Source organism: Ambystoma mexicanum, chromosome 6p (genome assembly GCF_040938575.1).
Source record: "Ambystoma mexicanum isolate Mex_15411 chromosome 6p, UKY_AmexF1_1, whole genome shotgun sequence".
Classification (NCBI taxonomy): Eukaryota; Metazoa; Chordata; class Amphibia; order Caudata; family Ambystomatidae; genus Ambystoma; species Ambystoma mexicanum.
Genome location: NC_090935.1, coordinates 1,058,911,045 through 1,058,929,341, shown reverse-complemented (window position 1 = coordinate 1,058,929,341; position 18,297 = coordinate 1,058,911,045). Strand labels below are relative to the sequence as shown.

Below are 18,297 nucleotides of genomic sequence, written 5' to 3'. Positions count from 1 at the left end.
TGAACTAATCAAGCTTTTTCTCTCTTACGCAACTCTAATGGAATAACATGACCTCCTAAAACATCACACAATTTTATCTACACAATATTTTGCTTCTCTGACAGTAGCATTGTTACACTCAGCAAGTGTGCACATAAAAGCAACACAAGAAATGTTTCTTTCCTTAAGAGTCAACATGACATTAGACGACTGCAATCTGCATGAAACATTTTAGAAATCAGTCTTCCCTTTAAGACTGCTTTCACATTTTCCTCAAGAAAACCTATACGAATCTCATTAAGCATTTCTGCATACTCTCAGATTTCCTCATATTAATGGTAAGTTTCTGGAATTCAAAACAATTCCAAAGGTTTAAATGACCACTACTTTCTATACTTTTTTGAGTATCCTTAGACTGCAGCATTTTGAAAACAAACTGGTTGACCTTTCACAGGAGTTAAGTGTAACAACTCTCCAAAAACAAGTACATGTTTACCTCCAAGAATAACATTGTAGTGAGTCTTCAAAGCCTCTTGCATTTGCAAGTGAATGAATGCTAGCATCACAATAGACACCATACTTACTTCATCTACAATCAAGGTATTTCATTTTCTAAGAACTTTTACTACTTCTTATGCTGCACTTGATACAAGTTTAGATACTCTAGTTTGTTGTCATGCTCCACTGGTAGCATGAATAGGCGATGTAAAGTAAGACCTCCTACATTAAATACTGCTATACCTGTGGGAACAGGTACAATGCATGACAAAGAGGAATCTGTTACATTTTGGATCGTAGCTCTTATTGCATGAATTAAAAAAGATTGATCTGTTCCTGCTTGTCCACTAACATACAACAATACATGTTTGTGTTGCACACAGGAACATTCAAGCTTATCTTTACTTTCCTTTTATTGCTTTGTTTTGACAAATAGTCATAAAAGCAGTTCACAGAAAAGTTAAAAAACACAGTAGTTGCATCGTCACAATCACTTAGCTCATAATTACTCCACTAAAATTACACACTCAGTGCTTTACCTTAAAACCAAATAAAAACAGATCAGCATTATACAGACAATAGCAGCTCATACAGAAAGATGTCTTTACCCCATAGCACTATTCAGCAAATTAGCCTTCCTCATATACATTTTTCTTGCCCAGCTTAGATAACTTGTAGTGGCAAGCACAGCCTTCTTATCCGAGGCGTCCAGGCAAATTAACATAGCATGAGCTAGGGACCTACATCCACGTCTTAAGAACAGAGGCTTCTAGGAGTGCTTCCTCAGAGGCTTGGTGGCTGGACAGAGTAACAAATAGTGTTGTACCATCTCTTCAGACTCACCACAAAGAATACATGATGCGGAAACAGCAATATTCCATATATGCCGAAATGCATAAGTCTGCAAGATTCCTATATGACACTTTAAATATAATGCTCTTTCCCACCTGGGTGAGACATAGTCCAGGTATTCTTCACAGCCCGTCTGCGTCTTTATTGAAAGATATCCGGCCAGCTGCTCAGAAGCCCTGGATCTTCCCCGGATGTCCTCCCGCGCCTTTGCCCCTGCTACACTCTTGATTGTTTCCTTTGCAACCGGTGTGATGATTGAGGGATTTGACCAGTAATCCTCCAAATGGAGTAAACCCAGATATCCTTTCACATGGGCAGCCCACTTTAAAGAGCTGCCCCCCTGCTGGGACAAAACATCTGTAACTGCCTCTTTGTATTTAGGAAGGTGAGGATTAGACCAGAGGCAAGCCCAGTAAAGGACCGGGTGTAACTTACAGATTTTACAGATCTTCTCAAACCCCTCCAATCCAGTTTCCAAAAGCACTGGGATGTTCGGGGCTGCAGTGGGCAACACAAGGATATTCTTCAGAAATGTTGTCTCAGTCACGGCAAGGCACTTGGTCTCCACATGCCCCCAGTGTTCTGCCCCAAACAATGCTACCTGACATGCTTGTGCTCTGTAGGCCTCCAGCAAGGCCCATACTGCTCCATTCCCATGCTCGTTTGTGAATCTAGTGACAGCCCTGCTATATCTAGCCAAGGTGAGGTTAGCCTTCATAACCTGCATTTTCCAACTGCATGATGCCATAACTCTCAGACCTAATAATAATCATAGGACTGAACCTGCTCAATTGCACCTCCCTCTACAAAGAGAGATAAGGGCTTGTGCTTTTTCTTGCAATTGACATTGAGGATCATAGCCTTGGTTTTTGTGATATTCAAGACAAGCCCATTCTTCTTTGCAAAAGACACAAAAATCTCCAGTTGTTTGTACACACCAGCCAGCGTGAGAGAGAGGAGCACAGCATCATCGGCAAACAACAAGCAGGAAACTTTTCACCTGCTAGCAAAGGGGCATCAGTCTGGGTGGCCAACAACCTCTTCAAAACTTCATTGATGAAAATGCAGAACAGCCTCAGCACCAACACACATCCCTGGTGGACTCCCTTCTGTATAGCAATACTACGGGAAGTGCTTCCCTCTTGGCTCCAGCGGACCACCACCGAGTTCTCTGTATAAAGACTCTGAATTGCTGTAAGCAGAGCCACAGGGATCCCAAGCTCCTCCAGGGCCTTCCACAAATGTTCCCGTGGGACTGTATCAAAAGCTGTGCGGAGATCCACAAACACAGCATAGACGCTGACCTTTCTCACAACAGAATACTTTTCACAGATCAAGGGGAGGCGAAGACTTTGGTCTATCATGCTCAGGCCCTCGCAAAATCCCACCTGGGGATGATCAATGACACCGGAGCTCAATACCCACTCATTCAAGTGGAACAAAAGTGCCCTATCATGCTGTAAACCATATAAGAACATATCTTTGATTTACAAATACACTTCTTTTTGCTCTACCTTAAGTTTACTCACAATTTCATCACACTTTTCATCTGCAACTGTACTTGGTTGCATTGCACTTTCTACCACCTCCATGGCAAACTCAACATCAGTTTGAATAATTTGCTCACCAAGCACATTTTGACTTCCTGCAACAGAATCTTGACTTCCCTCAGGACTCTCTTTTGCCAATACAGCTGCCAAAAGCTGTTCTTGACGTAGATCTTTCTCCAGTAACTCCAAGTACTGTTCAAGTTCTGGATATGCAATTAAGCTGTTTAAAGCAAAAAAGATTTTTTCAAAAGTTTCAAAACTTCCAAGCAAATCACTCTCTGCACACCATGTGAAGAACAACTGCAACAGACAAAAATAAAATAATTCCTTTTTCTCTGCAGTTTGGCAAGACAGTTTCATGTGGTTAATGAGACTTGCCTTCCCATGTCTGACTAGAGAACCACCACATCCATGTACTTTAAACCGTCCTCTGTCACTGTTTGCTTCAATATTTTGATATGAGTAGCGTTGTGCTGCTTGATATAAACAAAGATCCTGCAACATTTCAGATCGATTTGGATAATATGTATCAATCAAGTTGGTTTTCAAAAGGTCTGTACTGTCAGGTACTGCTTCAGCTAACTGCTCAATTTCACTCAAAGCCTTCAGTACCCGATTTCTGGTAGTAGCTGGTCCAAGACTTAACCAAACTACATCAATGCTACGCCCATACAGAGGCAAACTAGTTAGCTGATCTTCAGCTTCATAGCTACCACAATCTCTAATTGAAAGCATCTTCAGACCAAAGCTTAGAAGTTTCTGACTTGTATCTGCTGATAAATCTGCCCATACATCGGCTGGATTGCTCTTTTCAGCTTTTGTCATGTATGCTGTAATATAACGAGCAACAGTTGTATCATCAGCAATACACTCTACATCAGTATTAGCATTCCATAGCTGAGCAATGACAGGATTATAATAATTAATGAATTGGCATTCCTTACTTCTTTTTAAATTATATGTATTTCTTGGTGACTTACCCGTAACATGGTGTCGAACAGATGACATTAAACTATTCACTCGATCAACTGGTGTGACAGGCCTTGGAAAGCCAAATCTGCACTCAGTGTAGTACTTGTCTTTACTTTCAAATTTTCTCTGACAGTACTTTCCACATGACTGCCTTTGAAACCTTTCCACCTTGTTCTGTAGACCAGCATCCACGTGTTGAGCAGGAATGGAACAAGTAACATATTTTTCAATAAACTCCATCACACAGCCATCACTTTCCTTACCCAACTGAGGAGCATCTTTAATCCACAGCAGTATATGTATATGTGGAGCCCCACATGCCTGGTACTCTTTCTTCCAAAAGAAATGTTGCACAGTGCCTAATGGACCATTTCCTTTATTACATATAAAGTGTCGATGGTTAAAAATCTGTGAGGAAAGAACCGCAATACACTTACAGGGTCCATGGAACACAATTCTACTGGTGTCATGTGTTCTATGTTTTCTTTTTCTGCATTAGTTTCACAAATCCACTCAGCAAGATCATCCCAACCATACTCAGCCCAACTTAAAATCACAAACCAAGTTGGAGATCCCAATTTTCTGATCATGCACTAACCTTGGAGTGTCTCCTATACCAATATTATTTAGGTCCTCTCATTGTAGCAACAATATTCGTAAGTTTACCCTCTAAAAGTTGATTTTTTTCTTTCACTTGTTACAGCATCTCACATGAAGAAAGATTTTGAAATCTAGTTCTGGTCTGAAGTGTATACAGCATAACATAATGTTGAAATTTTCTTTCATACAGGAAGTGAAAAACATTCAAAATTGGTGCGGGATCAGGAATATTGAGAATACATTCTTGTATAACGATAATCCGAAGAAGAGATTCACCCCTTCTGATCATCCAATCTCTATGACTGACGTGAGTGTAGAGGATGAATAGTGTAATGTTCATACAAACTATTCCCTTCTGCAACAGATAGACGCTAAAACTTTCCTTCACTGCTTTTGTTTGTTGACTCAACTTCAAGCATAGACAAGTCTGGTACAGTCAGACTGCCTTTGTATAAATCATTGAGCTCCAATAGAAATGCCAACACGTTTTTTAGTTTTCCAATGTCTATAAGCTGTTGCCAAATCATCTTATCTTTAATGGCAACACCATTTAATGAAAAAAACAAAGAATTTTTCATGTCACGCTTCACTCCTAGTGTGTTCACATTTTCTTCCAAATTGAGAGGTAAATACACAACATTACCTGTCACACCTTTGTGATATTTGTGCGCTGAAGGTTTTGATGTTTAACCAATGCACAATAAAATATTTTTTGTTCAAAATACTGACTTCTTAGGCAGATTTGACATCTTTGTTTGCAATCTAACAATAACCTGGAAAGGATGAACAGTTTGCAATGCAATCACTTCAAACATGTTCAATTTTTGAAGCACAGAAATGATTTCAGGCGCTAAAGTGTCATTCAAAAGACTTCTTGGAGAAATAAATCTTTGATTGTAAAACCCAACACAGTGTCTAACAAACATTAAGTTCCTCTCTTGTGTCAAATCGTTCTTATACAAACAAATACAGATAAAGTTCTTTCCAAGTATCTTCTATACTGTGTTTAATTTTTTCCTCAATGTACACTAGTTGCACTTGAGACTTATAAAAACTGCGTCAACAAGATACACAAACAATATTAGGTCTTTCAGTAGAAGACAATTCAAACATTGCAATACTCCTTTTATACTGTTGAAAAATCTGATCCTTTGAAAGCATACGATCATCATTTCCACTTCCAGTAAGTGTTTCATCTACATACACATATACATACACATACTCTTTTAAATGCATGATATCATTTCCACAGTAGAAACTAAACTTTCTAAAGTTGCAGTCAAAAGTGTTTGATTTAAAATTGCAAGAGCATACTTGGTGTTTTGCACTCATACAGTTTAACTAGAAGGTATCTCATTTTAGAATAATGTGCATCCAGCATCCGTATAAGATGAAATGTACTCTTATATCTGCTTTTATCAAGACAAGCTACAGAGTGACCCAGAAGTCCAGTTTCTTTCACAAACTTCACAGTCATCTATTCTTTATAGAATCTTGTTCTGTCTTTGAACATTATACACAACTTGCAAAAATCTCTTTAAGACTTTACAGGAAAATGTATCACTATTGCACAAAGAATTGCTTCTTTGGTTTTATTCTAGGCTGACCTAAACTTTCAATTTCTGTATAATCACACCTTATGATTTCTTCTTTTTTTAGAAATCACACCATTAAGGGCTCATAGCTACATCCACCCTCATCAATAGCTAGAGGAACATTCTTCCCTTGAATGTAACTCTCCTCATTAAAAATCTTTCTGTATGATAAGTGTGTTTCCACTCTCCATCAAACATGTCACAAACTTTGTTATGTGTAAGCACATGACCTTTTTCTATATTTGTATAGAATGGTGTTGTCATGCCCGCGCCGCTGGCGCACGCATTGGCAACCGTCATGGACTGCTTGGTACTCATTTATCCTCCTAATACTCCTTGAACAACTCCTTTTCACGCCTTGGTCTTTTATTTCCATTTGCTCAACTTTGGTTCTTTCTTATTTTATTCAATTAACTAAATTTACCATAATGCACCTGGCTGCAGTCCTCAATTCCTGGCTATTCTCATTCATCGTTATTGGGACCACAATCCCCAGAAGCCCTAGCGGCCTGTGCTGCTTCCACCTGCTCAGGACCAGAGAGGGAGGAGGCAGATTGTCTTCAGGTGCGCTGCTACATGTGCTGTCAATTAGCCTGCCTCAGAACAGGGCAGGGCTGTATATAAGCAGCTGCCTGCAGGAGCACAGTGTCTTGCATCTTGAGTTCTCCCCGCTCCTGTTTGCCTTGACCCTTTACTTTGTATGCTGTTCCTGTTGCTGCATTATCCTGTTTTGATCCACTGCCCTTTCCGGGCTCCTTACTTTGCAGCCTGCCTCACTCCGGCTGCCTACAGTCCTTGTCCTCTGGGCTCCCTGCCCTGCAGCCTGCCTCACTCCGGCTGCCTACAGTCCTTGTCCTCTGGGCTCCCTGTCCTGCAGCCTGCCTCACTCCGGCTGCCCACAGCCCTTGTCCTCTGGGCTCCCTACCTTGCAGCCTGCACCTCTTCGCTGCCTACAGCCCTTGTCCTCTGGGCTCCTTCCTTGCAGCCTGTCTCCTTCCGCTGCCTACAGCCCTTGTCCTCTGGGCTCCCTGCCTTGCGGCTTGCTACACTCCTTTGCCTTACAGCCTGTTTTACACTTAGCTGCCTACAGCCCTGCTCTTCTGGGCTCCCTACCTCACGGCCCTATTCTTTTGGGCTCTCTGTCTGTCGCCTACTACTAATCTCTCTCTGTCCTGTTCTTCTGGACTCCATGCCTTGCAGCCTACTACAGTCCTCCGCAGTCCACTACAGTTTGCCTGCACCTAGTGCCACTCTTGACTGCAGACCTGCTTCCTACTTTGCAACCCTTCTGTTTTCCTGACTGCTGCTCCCTTGTTCTCTTCCTTGAGTCCTCTGTACTCCACCTTAGGTTATCTACTTCAGTCTAACTGCCTTTCCTTCATTTCCTTCTGCTAGATTGCTCATTGACTTCCTTTTCACTGGATATATCTGTTCTTGTCTTCTCATGTGTCTTATGTAATCCCTTTGTACAGAGTTTGTCTGTTGGTTTCCGGCAGGCAACCTATGCCCCTTCCCTTGTCGCGTTTTCAGTGTACAGACACCCACTGCTGTTGTTCACAGCCATGAGCATACAGCGTGGGCCTCTGTTATAGCAATCTGTGCAGAAGGCTGGAGTTTCCTAAGGTTCGTGGAACACTCTTTCCCATTTCAGCATACACCCCAAGAGGGAATCCAGTTTGTTTGTACCTTTGTATCTTTTGCCCCTTTTGGCTCTCAGCTACAGTTTCCTACTCTTCTTTCTTGTTGAACTTCCTGCTGTGTGTGCTTATCTGCTACCTTACTTCAGCACAGCCACCCAAAACCTACCTGGGTACCCTGTGCCACTCTTGACAGAGTGCCATTCCTGACAGGTGTGCTCACCTTATTCAATACGAAAATGAACAATTTTCTTTTTATATCAAAAGCTTTTTTAATTACTACTTCTACTTTTTTCCTTTGCAAAAAAAGCTTTACCACATGTATAGATTTTGGTTTCACACCATAGAATTGTAAAATCTTGAGAGTGATACATGTTCCGATACATATGTTTCTTTCTCTGTTTCAAATTGATTCCACATTGGCTACCTTTTCTTCTAAAAGTCTTTCTTTTTTTTACTAGCTACAAACACATTGGATACATTTTTTCTTTTATTACTTTCAAGAAAAACAGTCTCGGTTCCATGACTTTTTTCAGTTGGCACAGTTCCTATTTGAAATTTCAGATTTTCAAAAGTATTATCGATAACAAGTATTGTTGTATTATCTACAGGATCTGTATTTAAAATATTACATTCTACAACTGTACTTCACTGGAGATGATCCTTTCTTATGGCACATTGTTGCTGCTTTCTTGGTGGCATCTTACAAAAAAGCTGTATACAAAAAATTAAGATGGTTACGGTTACGCATTGTTTTTTTTTATATTTTCAATATATAATATAACTTTCACCCACAGGCTGATAGGCAGAGACAGGGTTTAACAGCCTGCCAGCCCAGGCTCTGTAGGGCCAGGCGAAGCAAGGGCCTAAATCAAGACTGCGGGATGTAAAACTCTGTATCCGCCCAACAGCTCAAGCGTGAAAGTTATCCCCCCCCCCTACCCCCCGGAGTTTCCTGGGATGCAGATAATTTTCTTTTTTTAAATTCCTGACGGGAGATTTGCTCAAGTGGAGCACATCTCCCATCAGCAAAATAAATAAATTGCCACCCCCATTGAAATCAAAAAGGGACTAGGTACCTTTTCACCTTTTCGGATGATGCAACCATGGAAAACCTACTCCAAATTGGCCGCCGTAATCCGAAAAAGGGACCTTCAAACTAATCACTACTACTGCTACTGAATGAAACATATCAGCCTGTATATCCTCCCTCCACTACCACTGAATAGCCAGGTCCCCTGGACCGCCCCACAAAGCTACCCTACCAAACGTAATCAATAATACTGTTACCCCTCTACTACTATTCATTTCTTAAATAATACCTCACATACTCTACATACTCTACACATAACTTCAGAGTACAATTCCAAAATAACTTCTAAATAGAATAAATGTTCACTGGAAACAACATGACAAAAAATACCATGAATTCTTCTTTCACATTTGTAAAATAATATGTAACACATCTCTGCTTTCATATACCAACCATCTATTTATTCATCTCTGGTGTGTCCTCAATTCAAAAGTAATGTGATAAGAGATCATAGCTCCAAGATAACCCACCTAGATGTTCCACCCAGCTCCAGTTTTCACACCTTAGAAGACTCTACTTAACAACTATAGGCCAACTCCAGGCACACACAATTGAGTATACTGCTTGTCACATTACTGGGCCCTGCCCCACCCTTGCTTCTCCCACCACCCATTTAATTAGTCCTCCTTAGCAATCCTCATATAAAATATGCACAATGAACCACCTCACCTGTTTCCACCTATTTCAGCATAATAAGACAATGGCCTGACCCACTATCCTGCCTTTCAGCTACAAACTAATCACTACTACTGATTCTCAACAAAACATATCAGCATGTATATCATCCCTCCACTGCCCATCCCCACTCTCACTAGGGTTTTAATGTCCAAGTGCCCTGGGCAGCCCCCAAAGCTACCCTAGTGGACCTCATCAATAATACCGTTCCCCCACATCCCACTATACATTTCTTCAGTTATACCTCACACACTGACACACTCTAATCATAACTTTAGACTCCAATTCCCAAACAACTTCTAAACAGAAGAAGAGTTAACTTGAAACATGACATAAACGTGCATCATTTCTTCATTGACATTCATAAAGGGTTTTGCAAGATAATTTTTAACACATCTTTGCTTTGATGTAGCAACCAATCATTGATGCTTCTCTGGTGTGTCCTTAATTCACGAGAAAGGTAATAAGATAAAAGAGCTGCAAGATAATGTACTGCCACTTAGTTGCTCCACCCTTACAAGCCTCTCCTTAAGAACTGTAGGCCAACTCCAAACAGACAGCATTCAGTCTACTGCTAGTTACATAATTGTGCCCTGTCACAACCTTCCTCCTCCTACCACCCATTTAATCAGTCCTTCTTAGTCGTTCTCAACAAATAACATGTAAAGTCAGGCACCTCACCTGTTTCCCTATTCAACCATCAACTGCCTGACCCACTATCCTACATTTCACCTAGAAACTAATCACCACTACTACTACTCAACGAAATATATCAGCATGTATGTCCCCCTTCACTGCCCATTCCCACTCCACTGTGGTTTGAATGGCCAAGTGCCCTGGCCAGCCCAAGAAAGCTATTTTACCAAATCTCATCAATAATAATGTTTCTCCCCTCCCACTATGCACCCGCATTAATTTTACATCTCTGTATGTGGGTGCATTGCATAACAACATATTGCATTACATAGCATAAAACCCAAATAGATTCCTGCCCTTCCAAAGTACACCATTTCCAAGCAAATTGTGAAACTGCCACATACAGTTGTTGATTATTATTTCTAAATTACTACCAAGTTCGCATTCAGGTGCACTGCCTCATAAAACTTCTCAATTTTAAAGCCACATTCAAGCACTTCCACAATTCTAAGACAGTACAAAATCAACAATATAGGGTCACAGAAAAACAGCTTAGTATCCAAATTCGAAGCACACACAGCCAGAATATTTATCAAGGGTAGAGTTATACTACTTGGTTCACACTAGTGTTTCTTATGCACTCTCATTCATATCACATCTTCCACTGTCAATGAGAAACATCCTTTATTTGAAAATATATTTTTGTCACACATAAGCATAGCATAACATGTCATACTGCTTCATCACTCTCCTAAAAACACTGAAGTAAAATATGTAAAACCCTACTTACCAAACAATACTTACAAACTTGACTAAATCAGACACCTAAACATATTTCATTTATCTTAGAAATAAAACAATTCAAAATGTACATGAAATATATAAAAACACACTACCACTCACCTTCAGATGCTGCAATTAATGAATAGATCTTCACAATAGCCAAACACAGAACATTTGCACACTCTGAGTTCTGGAACCAGAATCTAAAAAGTTCCCCAAAATGTCACTTTCATAGCTTTCATAAATCAATAGCACAAAACGAGGACTGTAGAATGCAAACAAGTTTAAATACCCAACACATTTTTATTGCAACGTATATCAATCAACAAACCCCAACACAATCCTTCCAAAGAATACTGTATACAACATTTACACACTAGATATGCAAACAAAATGGTTTCCTAATTTGCCAAATTACATAACCGCAGCTATAACCCGGTTACACAATGAAAACCTACCTACAGACGCGGTTAAATATATTACAAAGGCTTCAAAATCAATTCACACTAGCCTCCAGGTAAGAACATCCAAACAGAAACAGATTTACAAATCTGTGCTGAAACATCCATAATATAATATGATCTGCACCAAAATACAGACAGATATAACTTCGGTAAAACCAATGGGTTCATACACGCGGCTACCAAGCCTGGAGCGTTCATAGCCAGGGATCGAGTCAACCACCAGCAGTCGCGGCTACCCATAACATTTTTACAGATTCAAAAAGACATATTGACAAGCGGCCATAGAATCAGAAACACATGTGGAATTGACTAGTGTAAAATCAATGCAACAACGTGATCAATTAACAGAAATTGGCATCGCCATACCCGTGACAGTCGTAGACGCAGCTACTCCCGCCCAAAAAATACACAAAGTCCCATTGACTTCGTGGTGCCCACTGATATAACCCATCTAGTGATTGGTACCCGTGGCTAAAATACATCTGACAGAACAAAACGTTTCATTGGCTGCTACCATAACTGTGGCTATATTTCTTTTAAAAGGCACCAGAGGTAATTTCTTTCTCCAGTATACTTAAAAAGTTATTTGGGTGTATCTTAAAAGAGCCTTTGGGTTCTTTTACCAATAAATAACTGATAAATATGGACATGAAACACTGACACCCCAAAATACATAGCTGCAGGCATGGAACTACTCTTACCCCTGGTTATCTGTCGTCCTACCGTAGCCTCGAATATAGCCGTAAATATCAGCAAAATGGCTGAGGAAAAAATGTTTTGCTGCCCCCAAGCCTTCACCAAGTGCCCCCCTCATCTGTGCCAGCTCCTCCCACCCCCCAGATGGCCTCCTCACCTCACCTCCCCTGCCCAGTGACGCAGTTTGTTTTCAGATGTCGGCTATTTGCCACTATAGCAGAGGCTACAGACAGCTTTGTGTTGCAAACTCATCACTAGACCCCCACCAGATCCCAAATTCCACTTGGTGCCCTCTAGCCACCCCCACTCCACCTCTAGCCTGATGGCGTTTACATGTTTTTTTGGGCTGCAAATCACTTTTTTCTTGTGTTTCATTTTCCCAGATCCTCTGCAAAAGCCTTAGGTATGGCTCACATCGAGGGAAAAATAAGATGGCGGTCGTTTCCTTTCTAAAAAACCTGGTTTAGGGTAAATCCCCTAAATATCTCTATCTATTTTTTGGAAGGGGGCACCCCCTTCTCCAACAAATATTTAAAAAACGACTGCATGGAATAGCCCCTAACCATGCGTGGATTGCGATGCCAACGCTTCATGCCCAAGTTGTTTTGGACCTGGTCCAAATCCATCCAGCGGTTCGGGCTGTACGCTTTGCCAAAACTTGACCTTGTTTGTCTATGGAAAAATTAATGGGAAGTAGGCTGCACTTTTGAAAACCTTTTTTTTATGCTTATAACTTTTTTATTTTTTAACAAATCTCTACAAAACTCTGTAGTCTTGGGGTGGGGAGCTGCACTGCAGGTTTTAAATCCCTTCCGAAATTTTGCCCAACCCCGTTACTCGCATCAAAATAGATATTAACGATAGAATTTTGAGGGGTTCCTATGGAAGTTTGACTCACCTTAACTATAGGGTGGCGACCGCCGCCCTATAATTAATGTGCGATTGCAATTGCAGGTGTTTTTTACACGTTGTGTCTGTTCCAGTTATATAATGATTATGGTATAGTTTCGAAAATTATGTTTGAAAACAACAAAATGTTGGATTCTTCAAGAAGATAAACAATATATCTGTTGTATTTTTAATTTGTATTTCTAATTTTTGATTGTATCAGGGCGACGCATTTTACATTGTAACAGTTGTTGGGAACAAGAAATGTTTTTATCGGGTGCGACAGAATCCATTAATACAAACCATTTTCAGGTTCAAATGATATGATATTTTATTTGTATCGCGCCCATACACAAGTGTTTCAGAGCACGATGAGGCAAGGGAGGGAAAACAAGGGAGGACAAAAACAACAATCTTACTAGGCCCAGTTACATTGAGAATGTGCAAGTGCAGGGGAGAGGGAAAGGGGGAAAGTGCGACGGGCAGGGGGGAGTGGGAAGTGCTGAACACGTGATAGAACAACAACAGGTAGTAGAAAGGTCCCTGTGAGCTTCCAAAGGTAGGAGGATAGTTACTTTAAACCCTAAGTGCTCTTCAAAACGTGTGTTTAAAAACTGTCAGGGGCTATGATAAATAGTTCAATTGTAAAGCATTTCAATGAACATTTGCTGTTCCTAAAAAGACACCCTGCCTTTAACTCCAAGCTCAAACTTGTGCTAAAACCTCATAGTATTTCACATGTGAGTATTAGCATGCTGTATAGGCCTAGAAAAACAATAGTCTGAGGAAGGTTGACGACGTGCGCAGCTCATATCTCTGTGAATAACACCAGCAACATTTTCACAGATTTCATCTATCGCACTTTGAACATTTTAGCTATTAGTTAAAAACATAGGATTATCTGACTGCAGGAAAGGATTTCTTCAATTGTGCAGTAACTGTAAAGGCATAAGGTATTAGGAAATATTTGTTTTACCGCGTCGACAAATTCCGAGTTTCAAACGTGAAATTCTTCACTTCTGCATGTGTTTCAGTGCAACCAATTACACCCATCCAAAAGCATTAATGGATGCAACATTTCCCTATGCTGTACTACGGTATTTCCTGATGGATTCCCATGGGACACCAAATGAAGAATAGCTGAAGGGTAGGAATGACTCAGAATAACGTGGACCTGTAAAGTTACCCCATGCCTAGCGCATGCTTTAACGGTTATACCAAACCCGCACTAAAGCCCTAAGAACGATAAGCACACCTAACAATCACTTCCTAGAGAGGGCATGTGTTCATGTGCACGATTGTGTAACTAAGTTATGTAGCTGCACCCTTTTTCGGCTTGCACACATTAATGATAGTTTTCTGTTTCTCTGATAGCTTTTTATCTTTGGTGGAGCCAACGAGGAGGATGAGTTTAATGACATCATGGCAATGAAGCTTATTAACCCTTCGGATAGGCAACCAAGTAAGTGACGATTATTATTGCTTTTCTTTTAAATGAAGTGAACTTCATCAGTAAGTAGCTATATGTTGATAGTATTAGATCTATGTCTCGTGACTATATTTACTATGACATTTCATAGCTCACAATGTATAACATTTGTTATACATTTGAACGATGAGAGTTTTTGGTCTTGTATATGGACTTTTGTATTTGTGTACAGTATAGTGCATATATTTATTTGCAGTGGATTATGTCATATTGTGAGACATTCACATATTTACATCTATTGGGATAGGATTCGCTCCAAAAAATGAAGAGTTAAAAAGGTTGGTGGGAACTTTGAAAACCCTCTTATACGATAACCCTCATCATTAGGGAAGTTACATTTTGATCTTTTAAGTCATGTTCAAAATATTGCAATAATAAACAGGATACACTAAGGAGTCAGAAACCTCAGCTATCATCATACTGAAGACGAACAGAACACTTGGAACAGACGTGCTACCAAAGGAATTCTATCCCTTGCTGCCAGTCTCAGCCATCTTGTAACTCCTCCTGATGTTTCCCAAATCCTTTGAGGGGGGGAGGCTGACTAAAGAACTCTCTAAGACATTCACTGATTACTGTGTTGCTAAAAATGGATGTTGACTATGTGCTGCAGTAAGTACAGGCCAATTAGCCTGATGAACACGAACTACAAAATAATTGCCAGGATGCACACTAAGCACCACAGATGTACTTCTTTATGCCGGTCCATAAAAACCAGCTTGAGTTCATTGGAGGGAGGCACATTGCAGACAACATGAAAAAACTGCTGACAGTGGAGAGTGGACAACATGCCACAATTCCTGTGTCTGTGGTGTTCTTAGATACCGAGAAGACGTACAACAGGATTGAGTGGGACTGCGGGGAATATTGAAGTGGATGAGGATTGAACCAACAATTCTGCACTGGATTGGTCTTCTCTGCTCTGACCTGTCTGCCAGTGTCCTCACTAATGGCTTATTTGCATCCAAGGAGAGCATACAGCCAATCTGGTGGCTCAAAACGTGGGCGAGATCTTCCAGTGTTCCACCTGCATTTCATCAGCCATCTGACCCCCTTCCGGGGCGCCGCCATGTTTTTTTCTTTGCCTGCACACAACCCATCCCTAGTTCCCTCCGCCCACCCCTACCCTTCTCTCGTCTTTATTCCCCCAAGACATCCCGCACACCTTTAAAATGTACATGTGTTCAATTACATGTGCTCATTAATCTCTCATGAGACCCACCCACGACACTTGAGGCTATTTCACTGTGCAACAAATGTTGATGCTCGAAGATATATAATCATATGCTCTTAGCAATTAGCCATGGTTGCCCAAACTCAATCGATCACCAAAAAGATGGACATAAATGGAAAAATTCAAAAAGTTAAAAAGAGGGAAAATAAACATCGAGATAAACACATATATATCTTCCAAATCACCCTCACTTAATATTCGCGTACACATTTAACATTGCAAAACATATGTTGAATATGATCTCCATAATGCAATGGATACAACTGATATGTGGGCAATAACATAGAGAATGTAAACACCATCACATGACTGTTAAATATCTTATTAGAAGATGATAGCTCGGCTTGGATAGTGCTATGAGATAATGGACTGTGCACCTAAATCTAAACACATTACATTCACCTTACAACGAAGATTGTGGTCAATACAATATAAAAATCATCACATGCATATTAAATGTCCTACTAGAAGAAGATACCTCGGCTTGGATTTTACTATGAGATAATGGACTGTGTACAGCAGTGTAAACGCAAAGGATATACTACATCTCATTTATATACAGCGACACTAGTCCCTGCACATTGATATACCCATTCTCATATTCAGTTAAATGCAATCCCAACAGTTTTGCAGATGTATCCCCAAATGATAGGTGGCATAAGACCACCCCACTTAGTTGACCGTACACCACTGTGGTAAACTACTTTATTTAAATGAAACAATTAAGACAAAAATCTTTATTGAGACCTCGGTGTTGAACTTTGTCCAGTTTATGGATCCAATACATCTCCATCTGTAGTAAGACAGAGTTGCAATTGCCTCCACTTGCTGGGCGTTTCACTACCTCCTATTCAATTAATTTCATCTGGGCTACTGTATGATTATGCAGATTAAAATGCCTAGCCACTGGTGACTTTTGTTGTTTACATCTCACATTAGATTTAAGTTTGTTCCATCGATCTTTGACAGGTCTAGATATCTCACCCACATACAACATCCCGCAAGGGCATTTAATCGCATATATCACACCTGCTGAGAGGCAGATTACAAAATCTCTCAGGATGATCTTTTGGCCAGTGTGTGGGTGTGAAATCGTCTTCCCCTTAATGATTATATTACGATTGTTACATGCCAAGCAGGGAAATATAACTTTCTTCTGAGTGCTGAGGAGCATTTGTTGATCCTTCCCTGCTCTCTCAGCATGCACCAGCTTATCTCAAAAGTTTTGTCCCCTCTTGAATGCCATCGGTTTGGGGAAAGGTTCATGTGATGTGGGGTCGTGCTGTAGTATTGCCCAATTATTTCTAATGATTTTGCTTATCCGGAAACTCTGTTTAGAGAATTTAGACACAAATAGCAGTTGAGTCTCCCTCTTCTGCTGCTGTGTGAGTATCAATGATGCTTTTGTTACTGTATCTGCTCTCTCCTTTGCCTTCAAGAGTACTTCCTCTGGGTATCCTCAATCTTGAAACTCCTTTTCCTTTAGTTGCCTCCTTTTACAAAAATGCATAATATATGCCTGATTTCCGGCCAACTGTTGGCCTCCTTCCATTTCTACTTTATCTAGATCATGATGGACTTCCTTAGGAAGTCACTTATTTAGCATGTGGTGAAAAATCACCACATTCCTATCCCATGCATCTCCCGTCTTTGCCCTCCACATCTCCTGAATTTACTGGATGTGCATATTGTTTTTGCTAAAATAGAATTTATATCAGGCGTGTCGGGATGCATAAGCCACTGGGCCTCCATACCTGCGCCCAGTAATTATTAAATGATGCCCCATCGTGGATATTTGTATCCAACTGAACTCCTCCATACCTCACTCTCCTCCAAGGCTCGTCTGACCATTCCCCATTAGAGCCGTGAATAAGCTTTTCATATCCCCTAACATGACAATAGCAGTGTTTCTCTAATGCATAAATTCACTTCCCTGCCCCTGCATTGTGTGAAGGGAGTGTCTTCATAAACTTATTCTGGTCCATGTGTGACTACAGGACATACTATGCACTTCCCTGACCCTTTCGGAGCAACGGAAATTGAGTTACACCCACTTTTACTGGAGCTTACCCATTTCTCTCCTACTACTTACTACGGCAATGCGAGTACAATGGTGTGTCCTAAGACTCCATGGTGTACTCACTGTCACTTCTACTGGAGTAGGAGGTGGAGCTGCTACACCCTACTCTACCTGCTCAGTATCTGACTCCCATTCAGCTTTGTCTCCTACTCCTGTTATCACTTCCCCTGATATTTCTAAAGGCACTGAAGTATACTAAGCATTACCGTAGGGTGTCAGCTCCCGTTCTCCCTGCTCGAATCCTGTATCCATGGCAATACTTCAGTCCTCCAGGTCCACATTGACCTCTTTGATAACTGATTTATCCAACCTAACAAGAACCTGTCGAAGCCTTCACCTTCTTTCCTCTACATCCTTTGACTGGCTATTCACTTCTTCCCGCTATTCACTTCTCTGCTGTCGTAACAGCACTACCGCCTGTTCAGCTAGCATCATCCCTTCTTCCAATTTCTTCCACTGCTGTTTCTCTACTACCATTTGCAGCCTATCCTCTATCTTAGCGGTAAAAGGTACAATCTCTGCTTTCTGACTAATTCTCAGCCCTTCATCTGCTCTTCCAGCTGCTGTCCTCACTCT

At 40.8% G+C, this 18,297-nt stretch overlaps 1 protein-coding gene across 1 annotated transcript in view; it reads left to right on the top strand.

Annotated features, from left to right (window-relative positions):
* LOC138510182 (kelch domain-containing protein 3-like) overlaps positions 1 to 18,297 on the top strand; it is a 1,131,537-nt gene that overhangs the window by 755,107 nt on the left and 358,133 nt on the right. The window contains exon 13 of the mRNA XM_069625668.1: positions 14,293 to 14,380. Coding sequence (XP_069481769.1) covers positions 14,293 to 14,380 — 88 coding nt within the window. The remainder of the gene's footprint in view (positions 1 to 14,292; positions 14,381 to 18,297) is intronic.